We start from the raw sequence: 13008 nt of genomic DNA on the forward strand, positions 1-13008 counted from the left end.
AGAGGGTGAGGTCACAGTCCCCTCTGCCCATGCCATGGTACGTCGCTGCCACCGCATCTGGGCTGCGGCTCGCAGGGTCCTGCTGCGTAGCGCCACAAGGATGAAGAGTGTTGCAGATCGGCAACGTCGGCCTGCTCCATGCTACAGGCCAGGTCAGAAAGTCTGGCTGGCCACCAAGGACTTGCCTCTCCATGTCATGTCACGTAAGCTAGCTCCCAAGTTTATTGGTCCATTCCCAGTGTCCAATGTGGTTAATCCTGTGTCTGTGAGGTTAAAACTCCCCAGGTCTCTGAAAGTACATCCCACATTCCATGTCAGCAAGGTCAAACCACTCACCGAGAGCACCTTGGTTCCCGCCTCCAAGCCCCCACCCCCACCCCGGATTGTGGATGGCGGTCCAACATACACTGTCAAAAGGCTTTTGGCTGTCCGTAAGAGAGGACGAGGGAGGCAGTTCCTGGTGGATTGGGAGGGTTATGGCCCAGAGGAGAGGTCTTGGATCCCATCCAGTTTCGTGGTGGATCGATCCTTAATAGAGGACTTTGACAGGCAATATCTTCAGGTGCCTGGGCCGTCAGGAGCCGTCCTTAGAAAGGGGGGTACTGTCATGTCACGCAAAGTTTGTTAATTCTGTTGAGCCAAGTTAATACCACTCATGTCATTCACTTCCTGTTTTATTTTGTAGTTCCCTTTTCCCTCTCGTTTCAGGCACTTGACTTTCTCAACTGTGATTGCCTCCCCGGTCTCTGATTCGTCTCACCTGTGTTCCCCTCCCTCATGTATAAATAGCCCTTGTTTTCCTTTGTCTAATGTCAGTTCGTCTTGCGTCCCTAGCGTATTGTCAAGCCTCAGGATTTGTTTGTTTTTGACACTTGCAGACACTACTGTATTTAACTGTTTTGTATACTCCTAAGCGAGCACCTTTTGGTTATAGTTTTGTATCCTCCATGAGAGCGTTTTTTGTTACCTTTTTCTAGTAAAGCGTTTTGGTTTAAACATACTGCCGTCTTCTGAGTTTTGCTTCTGAGTCCTTGTCCCTGAGTCAAGTCGTGACAACATCTTGTGTTGCTCAAGGTGCATGATGATTTTCTGGAGCACTTCGAAAGTAAAACGAAGGGGTTTGGGATAAGCAAGGTTAAGTGCATATAGCAAACCTAGAAGCAGGGCACAAGCTGAGGCAACTGAAGTCAGTCCATGCAACACCTTCACGCCCTCGATGACAATGCCTATGTCTTCAGGTGGCTCCTGCGGTCCTTCCCCGTCCTTTCGAATGACAAACACTGCCACAGTGAGATGCTCCAGATCCCTTTGAATGTCCTCTGGTCCAGAGTTCTGAAGTACATGACGCAAAACATCACTGTCATCACTTTGCACTTTTATTCACGCCTCACATTAAAAGACAACTGCAAAATCACATTGACTTAATTTCACTGAATAGTGCTTTATGGATTGGAGCCCTTTATAGGCTCAGCCACACATCTCATTATTGGCCAAGCCTGGTATCATGACAGGGTCAAGTACTTTGTCTTGATGTTTTGCAGGACTCCGACCTTTTCACCAGTACACTGTAAAAAGTGTAACATGCAGTTGTTCATTCAAACTAATAACTGTCATTGAAAACAGGATAGAATTATTGATTTGATTGTGTAACTCATTCTTTATGCATTTTGAGACACCAAGTTTGATTTAAACTGAACTAAATATACGTCCAATAGACACAAACAAAAGTTGTAGATTTCTCTCAAACATTTTTTTTTTATTCATGACCTGCAGGTAATATTTTTAGTTTGAGTCAAATTTGAATTTGCACGTTGCAGTCGGAGCACATTCAGGTCCCAGTCTCAGAACGTGAGAGCTCTCTTTCGGTCGTTTACATCCTTGGAGGATTTCGTCGAAACAAACGTAAGTAGCAAAACAGTTGCAGATAATCAATGTTTTAGTATTTTGTGTTGTTTTTTTGTGCAAAATTGACGTAGCGGGCTGTGGCACGTTCCAGTCAGGCTCCAGGCAGAATTATGAGCCAGGAGCATAGCAGAGTGGAGGTCGCTCGCCAGAGACTTCACATAGGCATCATAGTCACAGACTGTCTCGTCACGGAGGACATTCTTGAATAGGAGATCAACCGGCAGCCGAGGGGTGTCCTTCGTAGGGTCCAAAGTGTGTTCCAATGGGAAGGCCACCGTCTCCACAGTAAAACACCCCTAGACCGGCCCCAGGGATCCCAGAATCTCTGATCTACCCCACATGAGACAGAGATGGAGAGAGGAGGAGAGTGAGAGGAATACATAGAGGGAGGGAGGGGTGGAGGAGTGTCCATACTCCTACACGTCTCCGATTTTCCTCCACAAACAAATGAAGAGGAGCCATGGCGACCTGTACGGCCGACTGCTGAGGAGTGGAGAAATCAAGGTGGAGCCTAGTCTCCTCCCATACGTCGCAGCCTCCTATCAAGAACCGATCGGAGCCTCCCCGGGAACCGTCCAAAGCACGAGCGAGATTCCAGCAGAAGGAGCCGGACAACACAGATGTGAGAAGTGCAGTAAAACCTTTAGTCGCCCTCATAGTCTGAAGAGACACCAGCGCATCCACAAGGGAGAGAAACCATACCACTGTAAACAGTGTGGGAAAACATTTAGACAATCTAGTTATCTGACGGTACACCAGCGCATCCACACAGGAGAGAAACCATACCACTGTAAACAGTGTGGGAAAACATTTAGTCAGTCTGATGATCTGAAGAAACACCAGCGCATCCACACAGGAGAGAAACCATACCACTGTAAACAGTGTGGGAAAACATTTAGTCAATCTGGTCATCTGGAGAGACACCAGCGCATCCATACAGGAGAGAAACCATACCACTGTAAACAGTGTGGGAAAACATTTAGTCACTCTGGTGATCTGAAGAATCACCAGCGCATCCACACGGGAGAGAAACCATACCACTGTCAGAAGTGTGGGAAAACATTTAGTCGATCTGGTCATCTCAAGAGACACCAACAACTTCACAGAGGAGTCTCCACCCAAATAACCATGTGAAGAAACTAAATGGTTCCCAGACATCTGTTATTCAAATCGAATCTAACATGGTTCTTGCTGTTATATGTTAAAAGGGCACATGAACGGTTAATTGTTTATCTTATCAACTTTATGTATTTATTTATATTCATGTCTATATGAGTGAAGGGTTTTACCCAAAAAAAATTCAGAAAAAAAATAGTTTGAGAGAGATAATGTTATTATCTGAATTATTTAACTTCCATTTGTCATCAGTAAGGTATCTTATATCTGACGTCATTGTTATATTTACTACATTTGTATGTATTTATTTATCCTGTAGAAATTCAAATAAAATCGGATATGCAGTGCTGAGAAGACTGGTTTTGTCTGGATAGAATAGAAGCAGTCCAACATGTTGGTGAATTATATTTGATATGCTGTAATGCATAACGTAGGATGCAACGGATGAGCTGAGGTCCCGTTACTGACCACCAGAGGGAACCACAGCACCACGAAGATGTTCCCCTTCCCCGGATTCGGTGACATTTTGAATTAATTATTGATAATTATGCTTCAATCTTCCAATAATATTTACTATTCACCTTCCTTCAATGGAAGTGAGAAAAAAAGGATGTCTGATTTAAACCGTTGAAGAGGCCTGTGATTTGGTAGGCTAATACAGTGAACAAATGATAGATATATCAACCAGTGGCGGTGGGTCAATAGAGGGCGCTAGGGCGCCGCCCCTCCGTGAAATAATCATTTCAATATATCTGCCAACTATTAATCAACTTTCATCAACACGAAATTAATCAACAAAAATACATAGCGTTTATCCTCGTTTAATTGTGTGATATACTTGTCACTGCCAGCACCCATTTAAATGCGTCTGAACGTCAATGATTTGGGCTAGGCTAGTTATTGGTAATTCGAAATAAAGCCCTCCTCCAAGTCAGGGGCGCCGGCCACGTTGAAGTCAATCTAAACTAGCTAACTTTGCTGTCTATCAAGTGTGACCGGCTGAATCTGCGTTGTGTTTCTTTTTTTTAATGAATGACGTGACCCACGATCTGTCCGGACTCGGGCACTCCGACGTCCATTTATTCGTTGCTGAATCTCTTCCCAAGGGTATCAGAACAAAAAGGGCGACTACATACAATATTATAACAAAAATTGTTGAAATAAAAGACATACCTGAATACACACATGTACAAATAGCTTCCTCTTAGCACTTGTGCCCTTACTCCAACTCCTCTACGAAACACACAGGGGGGGAAGGGGAACTAGCATGACTACACGAGGGTCAGCTGTATGCTAGGACATCGCAACAAAACACAAAGTTCCCCAAAACACTGAAATCTATCTAATAACTATGGATAGATATATACCCCAGACTTCCAATTAAACAATGTATAATCAAAATAACTAATATAAATAATGATAAACTATAAGATGGTCAAAGATTTCATCACAAAATAAATGTACACACCTCTTCCCAAGGGTATCGGAACAAAGGGAAGAGGGCAGGGAGCTGACCTGGAGCAGGAGATTCCGGTGCACCACCCTCTCATGCCCGACTCGATCCCTGATCTTATAGACGTGGAGAGAAGGCTTGGAGGCCACAACCGTGTGAACAACCGGCTCCCATTTGTCAGCAAGCTTACGCTTCCCTCTGCCACCCTTGTTTGCTACAAGAACCTGGTCACCGACGGAGAGAGGCAGACCCTTGACCTTTTGTTATACTGGTCAGACTGGTGTTTCTGCTCAATAGCAGAATTATGAGCCAGGAGCATAGCAGAGTGGAGGTCGCTCGCCAGAGACTTCACATAGGCATCATAGTCACAGACTGTCTCGTCACGGAGGACATTCTTGAATAGGAGGTCAACCGGCAGCCGAGGGACCCTCCCAAACATCAAATAGAATGGCGCAAAGCCAGTTGTCTCATGTGCTGTGCAATTATAGACAAACGTCATCGTCTGGACCATTTGGGGCCACTTCTGTTTGGACCTGGGAGGGAGAGACCGTAGCATGTTGCCCAGAGTGCGGTTGAACCTCTCTGTGCCGCCGTTCCCCATGGGATGGTAGGGGGAGGCCCGAGACTTGTTGACACCAGCCAGCTCCAGAAGCTCAGCGATGAGCTCGCTCTCAAAGTTCGCACCCTGGTCAGAGTTGAGACGCTGAGGGAAGCCGTAGACACAGAAGAAGTTGTCCCAGAGCTTCTTCGCCACTTTCCTCGCCGTCTGGTCCTTGCAGGGGAAAGCATGTGCTAATTTGGTAAAATGGTCAGTGACCACTAGCACATCCACAGACTTGTTGTTACTATCCTCGGCTGACCAGAAGTCAATGCAAACGAGCTCTAGAGGGGCAGTGGTCTTAATGCTCTCCAGAGGGGCTCTTGCTGCGGGCTCCGGGGTTTTGCTTACATATCGCGTACATCCTTCTCCATATCACACCAGAAGAATCTTTGACGGGCGAGAGAGAGAACGAGGCTGACCCTGGTGACCAGCCAGGTCATGAACACCAGACAATGCCTGTGACTTCAGGGACTCAGGCAGGATGTATTGGAACCTCTTGTGTTTTGTCAGTGGATCCCTGGTAACCCTGTAGAGGACTCCATGCAGTATAGTGAGCTTTTCCCACTGTTTCAGAACCCTCAGAGTACACTGGCTCTCGTTGCAGCGCTCACGCCTGGAGGGTCTCTGCTTCCTATCTACATAGCAGAATACTCTCGAAACGACCGAATCCTGCTGCTGATGGTTTTGCAGGTCTGCCAGTGAGAGAGAGGAGAACAAATACTGGCCAGGAGGGATCAACGAGCTCAAGCGGTCACTCATAGAAGCAGCCCTCTGCCTCGGTGCTGAGTCCCAGTCATCACAAGAGGAGAGGAGAGAGGAGACGTCATCCTCTGACATGGACACATCGACGGCCGCACAAGGAGCAACGCTCCCTAATGATTGAGGCTGACATGTCAGGCGGAATGAGTCCTGTACACATCCCTCCTCCACTTCACACACCTGTTCCAGCAGCCCGGAGTATGGCTCAGACAGAAGACGTTGGCTCAGAGGCTTCACAAAGGGGTCCCTGCTGAGGGCATCAGCCACCACATTCAGTCTCCCTGGAACATGTTTGATCTCGAAAGAGTATGGTGCAAGCTTAGAGACCCAGCGCTGCTCGCAGGCGTCTAGCTTCGGCTTGGTCATGATGAACGTGAGAGGATTGTTATCAGTCCAGACAGTGAACTTGTGTCCTTTGAGCCAGTGGCTGAACTTGTCACACACAGACCACTTCAGAGCCAAGAAATATATTCGATGGGCAGGATAATTTGCTTTGCTGCGACTGAGGGACTTTCTGGCAAACGCTATGGGCCTGGCCTTCTCCTGGCCAGCAGGAACTTGCGAAAGGACTACACCTAGGCCATCCAATGAAGCATCGGTGGAGAGGATGAATGGCCTATCGAAATCTGGGTGAGCCAACACCACACAATTGAGGAGCACCGTCTTCAAATCATCAAACGCCTTCTCACAGACAGGGGTCCAGTCCTGTGGAGTCAGCACACGGAAGGTGCCAGCTCTCCTGGTACCACCAGTGCCACTCCCATAGGCGTCGATTACGGGGGGGACGGGGGGGACATGTCCCCCCCACTATTTGAAATACGAATTTTGTCCCCACCACTTTTAAAAATGTGCAAACCAATTGCGACTGAAAAAATCCCCACATACTCAATCGAATTCGTCGAGTCTAAAATCATGCGATAGGCGCGCACGAAGACATCATTTTTTAGATAGACCTACCTAATAAACCGTTGGAACACACACGACCGGAACCCATAGCAACGCCGGTAAACAAACCCAGACTCCCGAGAAGCCCAATCCCTATGAGCTCCCCGCGCTACGGCCATCCGGATGCGCACAGAGCTTTTTGCAATGATGTTATATATACAATTATATTATATGATATACTATTATATATAGAGCTCCGAGAGTCGCAAACGGCAACAATCACTTTCTCCTCCATGCTGCAGTTCACCCCGGACTGCACTGCACTGAGTTTGACGGTTGAACGCTGATTGGCTGTTACGTTACACATGTCACTCAGTGGCCACGCTGTTGAACGCTGATTGGCTGTCATCACGCGAAATTCGTGTCAAAGTTCAAATATTTCAACTCGAGCGAATTTGTCGCGCCACAAATCCTCGTGAACGCGCTCGCCTGTGCACGGCGAAAGTGTGGCGCGACAAATCAAAACAAATCCAAGAAATTCGCCTGATACGCGTCTATACGTTCACTTTGTATGGGATCTTGTTGCCCCGTCGCGTTTGGTGTGAACGCACTGGAGAAGTTTCAAGATAGACAGCCAAAATTGACATTTTTATTCAGAAAATAGCCGGTCCTTTTGCTTCCTGTAAAAAGCATGTTTGTGACACGATATGGATGCATCATTTAGCCTGCATGTGGAGGGCCACATAAGGTAAGAAATTGGTTTACGTAAACTTTGCTGCTGGTTCTGTTTGCTCGTGATGACCTGGCCAAAGGTTACCCACGGTCCTAAGCAATTGTGATCTGATTCTGGTTGGGGCTCCAGCTAGTATGCATTGTATAGATTGCAGCTAGTAGCAGCTACACACGGTGCGATTGCTATGCCAATGTGGTTATAGTTGTTTTGTCTGATTGAGATATGTGACGACTTGGAGCCTGGTAGGCCTATCCTGACATAAATATGTTCTCGCATAACCTGTGTGATTATCCTAAACTGTAGGGGATTTTATCTGCGGGCAATTTGCTAATGATGTTGCAATGAGTGAAGTCTACATTGGTCCTTCGCAAGTGTTTACTGGTGGTCAGGATTTGGCAGATGCAATTCTCCTCTGGGCGCTTCTTTTTTTTATTTTTTTTAATGCAGCATAACATATGCTACCAGCAGCCCTTGCTCGTCTTCAAAAGGCTGATGCTCAGTACCTCGTTTCATTTCGTACCCCCTTTACAGTCTGGCATTGTTTGTCTGGTAAACTTTGTTGATGTCAAGATAAGTGTTAAATTGCCAACACTGTTCTTTGTCCTGTGTGTATTAGTATTACATATCCCGAGCCAATACCATGGTGTTTCCAACGCAGTTTTGCAAAACAAGCCAAAACACAAACTGTGTTTTCAACTTATTGTTCGAATAGGATTTTCAACACCTGACTATACACTGTAGAGCATATTGTAATGCAGCGTTGAATGGATGAATAGCTTACATAAGGGTACCCAGCACTTTTCAAACCACACTCAAGCTTATGGTTATTGTCCCCACCACTTCTAAAAACAAACTGACGCCCTTGGCCACTCCCCTTGCATTTCTGGCCCGCTGTCAGGGCAAAGAGGGGCTTTGCGATGGAGGAACACCCAGGGATGAAGTGTTGGTAGGACAAGACCATTCCGAGGAAAGATCTCACCCTCTTCTGTGATGGTGTGCAGCCATCAGCTTTCATCAGATCTTCCCTACTGAAACCAGAGATAACTCTGACTTTCTCCTGGTCAACTGAGACGCCACTGCTGTCCACCATATGGCCAAGAAATTTCACAGACCTCCTTTAAAGTGACACTTCTTTTGAGCCAGCTTCAGATTGTTGGCCCTCAGCCGGGAGAAGACCTCCCCCAGACGACTCAGGGCCTCGCCTTCAGAGGGAGCAACTACTAACAGGTCATCCAGGTAACAAAGGAGGCTGGAGAAGTTTAGGTCCCCGAAGATGCTAAGCATAATAATAATAATAATACATTTTATTTAGAGGCGCCTTTCAAGACACCCAAGGTCACCTTACAGAGCATATCAAAACAGAATAACACTCAAAAGAAAGGGGGGGACCTCACTAACCACCACCGATATGTAGCACCGACTTGGGTGATGCACGGCAACCAATCGGCGCCAGAACGCTCACTACACACCAGCTTGAGGTGGAGAGTTAGGGATGAGGTGGAGAGAGAGGAAATTCCCAGTAACAATCCGTCCCAGAAACATAGAAGACAGTGTGGGGAGACAGGACGGAGAGACTGTCAGGCGCTTGTTCACGAAGAACCATGCGGCCCGCATTATATAAGAAAGTTTCAAAGCTAAGACAGGAGGAAACGAGGGGGGAAAAAAATTGTCAATACCCCAAACTATGCTCCTATAAGGGGGGCACAGTGTAGGGATTAGCAAAAAAAAAACACCTCAACACATAAGCATCACATCAAAACATCACAAACGTATATGGGAGGGGGGAAGGGAGTTGGGGAGGGGAGGTGTCACAACTCAGACACCGGGAGGCGGACGCGGCCAACGGGCGCATCACATCACTCACGGCATACTGTGCTGCAACGGGGGAAGGGGAGGGGGGAGGGAGTCCAGTAGGCGGTGAGTCCAGGGGGTGTGTGTGTAATCAGTCCTGTGTGCGTGTGTGTGTGAGCTCAGGGACTCCATCTCCCATGGACTCAACAGTGTCTCTCCCGTCTGATAGCTGGTGACGAGGACACGACTGTCGCCGTGGAGACGACCTCGAAGAGTTCCGACCAGAGATAAAGTTCACAGGAGGTGGGGGGTGGACTTTGTGGGGGGAAGGGTGGCAGGGCATCCATCTGCATAACAACCAGGGAGAGGAGAGATATCAGCCTTCCAAGGCCAAAGTGGGGGGGCCGAATGAAGATAACGATTGCTTTGGGTCAGGCCGACTCTGCAATTTTTGCCAACCTTAGAGTCTCTCTGGTACTCTCTGTAGTCTTCCATTTCCAGAATCCAAAATCCAAAAAGCCCAAATAGCTGAAAAATTCGTGGTCCGTTTAAACCCGGTCCAACTTCACCACAATGGTATCCAATTTGCGATTTAGTTCGCCCGACGCATGAGTCTGTGTGTCGGCCATCCGGCACAATCCAGCAATGTTGGATTGCAATCCAATAATGACGGGCAGCTTTTCAAAAGCCGGATATGCTGCCATCACCTTACTAACTTTGAGATAGAACAGGAACCCGCAACCTCCGAACAGCAGGAATCCTGCTATCATCATCCCAATTATGTAGACGTCTTCAACATCCTCGACGGAAAGTATGGCGAGACACAAGGGCCTCCACTCCTTCCAGGAGTCCATCATGTATCCCGCTGCGAACGTTCCGTCAGGGCAGGCGGGCTCTCCTTGGCCCTGTTTTCTCGTCGAGAAAATTTGATCAATAGCGTTGAGAGACCAGCCGATCAAATCCATAATTTAGGTTTCGGGTAGAATGCAGAGAAGAGGCAGCACAGAACAGAGACAGAGACAGAGACAGGGACAGAGAGCAGGGGAGAGATAAGGGCCGGGAGCGGCAGAGGGAGCAGAGAGAGATGCGACCGCCTTCGTTGGATGCAGAGTAAAAAAAAAATCTGCATCATCCGCATGAAGGACGCTGGACTGTTGCACAGGCCCTGGGGGAGCCTATTGTATTCATACAAGCCCAGAGGTGTCGTAAAGGCTGTGAATCTCCTGTCAGACTCATGGAGAGGGACGTTATAGAACCCTGATGTCAGATCCATGGTACTGAATAAGGCATTCCCCCCAAGGCGGCAAGGCAGTCAGCCTGATGGGGCAGTGGGTGGGCGTCCCTGACGGTCTTTGCATTGAGCAAGCGAAAGTCAGTGCAGATTCTCAGGTCCCCGTTCTTCTTCCACACCATGACCAGTGGAGAGGCGTACTCACTCAGAGACTTGCTGATGATACCTTTCATCTCCATCTCAGACAGTACTTCTCTCAGGTGGTGGTAATGAGTAGGAGGGACTCTACGGTAGGGCAGTCGGAAGGGACGGTCGTCAGAAAGGTGGATACGGTTGACGAAGTCTTTTGCCTCCCCACAGTCTAGCTTCCCCTTGGAAAAGACATCCTGAAATTTTAACAACAGCTTAGCCAGCTCCTTCTTCCAATCAGCAGACACAGCCACTAATGTCTATGTCTGCTAACCCATGATCCTTCAGCAGCTGCACAGGATCAAGCATGGATTTCGAAGGAGTAGGAGAACCAGAGACATCAGACTGTGTCTCGCACAGACCTTGAGTGATGGGCAGATCCTCAACAGCCAGACAGGGAGAGACGTCAGCCAGCTTGGCATTGCGGCGGAGCGTCACAGGGCTGTGTGTGGGGTTCAGGACCTTGACAGGAACCCAACGATCCCCCCACATGGGTGTCACGAGACGTCATCTCCTGTTTCTGATTACATTGCTCCCAAGGATGAACTCATCTCCATGTCCACGAACAACGAATGTCGGCACAATGAACTTAAATCCATAGACCTCAACATCCATATCGTAGATACACTTTGGCCGTGTAGTGAGGCCACCACAACCGATCAGCACCACATTACCAGGCCCAGGATAAGAACAAGGGAGAACACCGGCAGCTCTCAGTTTGGATTCTGCCTCCTCATTAAGCGTGCATGACATGCTGCCTGAATCTAACATTCCTTTCAATATAGACTGGCCACCGACTGACACTGGAGTATAAAACAACTCACTAGCTCTGTCCACTCTCTGCGACCCTACCATTATGACCGTCTTGTCTTCAGGAAGCTGGCTGCAACTATTTACATAGACAGATTGCAAATCTCGTTCTCCAATGAGGGTGACTCCATCACTGCCCACGCTATCCCTCTCTCTACGTGGGCTGGCTTGTTTAAAGGGGCGCTGGAAGGACGGCTTGTCGACACAGCTGGAGATTGGGAGGCATTGGGGCATTCATGCCTGAAGTGGCCAGGTCTGAAGCAGTTGAGACACAGCCTATGAAACCTGCAGTGCGCATTGGTTGTGTGATCCCCAGAGCTACATACTCCAGTGGCAAGAGAAGCAGTACACATAGAGAGGACTCTGTCAAACATAGCGACCACCTGCTGAGGACCAAGCTCAACACCAGAGGGACTGGCAGTGACGGGAACAGGGAAAGTAGCCGGGGCAGGATAGAGGGGGGACACAGGAGGGGACTGGGACGGGTTCATTATCATGTGGGCTGACTGAGGCTGGCAATGGGCAGAGACAGGAGCGATAGAGACAGGATGAGGCAGTGATTGGTGTATCACTGAAGGGGCCTGATGTGGTTCACTATGCTGGGGATGATGAGAAGACACAGCCACAGGGCTCTGGCTGCACACTGACACATTCACTGCATGTTGGGCATGAGCTGCATTTCTTCTCAGACTCGTCATGTGATTATCCAGTCCCTCCTGAACCTCCGCTGCGGTCCATAGTTCAGGGGACTTCAACTTAAACAACATGGCGAGACCGGGGTCAGAGCAGTGGGTAATGAACATCATGACCACCTCAGTACTAGGGTCCTCAACGCCCTTTCCACGCCTACGGAGGCACTCATCAGCGACATCAACAGCCTTGTTAAGGCGGATCCAGTAATCCATCATGTCCTCACCAGCCCTCGGGGCAGTGCTGTAAAAGTCTTTCATAGGGAGGCTTGAGAACGTAAGCTCACTGAAGTTGCGCTTTAGAATGTCAAATACAGCTGTTGGGAATTCACTAGAGTCCAACTCAGGGTGGCTGCGAAGAGATATCTTCACCACGTCTCTCGCTTTACCAGTCAGTCTCGCCATAATCAGATCAACCACCTCAGTGCGCGTATTGCACTTCATCCTACCCAGATAACACTTCATCATGTCCTCCCATTCATGAATGGAGAATGTATCCGTGTGGTCACCCCTGAAGAATGGTGGAGCTTTAGGGTCTGACTGCACAATCACCTTCAGCTGTGATGGATCATGCCAAGGGATTGGTGGCTCGGGGACTGGGGCAGAGTACTACTGGGCTGGTGCATGGTGTTGAGGCTGGCTATAATGCTATCGCCTATCTGTTTGGCCAAATCAGCTACTAGGCCACCCAATGACTCTATGGTAACAACCTGGGTAGGCTGAGGGGCTATGGGTGCCATGGGTGTAGAGCTGGCGGCGGGACCTACTGGTAAACTAAACTCTGACTGGTCAACAGAGTACTCTTGATTACCAGGGGCTACCGGCCTACCCCTCCCAAAACCAAAT

The 13008-nt window shown here is 48.5% G+C and overlaps 1 protein-coding gene across 1 annotated transcript; it reads left to right on the forward strand.

The window, feature by feature from the left end:
* The first annotated feature begins 2319 nt into the window (after positions 1-2319).
* LOC132474142 (zinc finger protein 3-like) lies at positions 2320-3605 on the forward strand. The gene has a single exon (XM_060074691.1). The coding sequence runs from the start codon at positions 2353-2355 to the stop codon at positions 3037-3039; it is 687 nt and encodes a 228-aa protein (XP_059930674.1). The 5' UTR covers positions 2320-2352; the 3' UTR covers positions 3040-3605.
* Positions 3606-13008: the final 9403 nt, after the last annotated feature.

This window comes from Gadus macrocephalus, chromosome 16, assembly GCF_031168955.1.
Source record: "Gadus macrocephalus chromosome 16, ASM3116895v1".
NCBI lineage: Eukaryota > Metazoa > Chordata > Actinopteri > Gadiformes > Gadidae > Gadus > Gadus macrocephalus.

Excerpts from the sequence above, each read along its gene's own strand:
- LOC132474142 (XM_060074691.1), top strand. The coding sequence starts at position 2,353 with ATGAAGAGGAGCCATGGCGACCTGTACGGCCGACTGCTGAGGAGTGGA.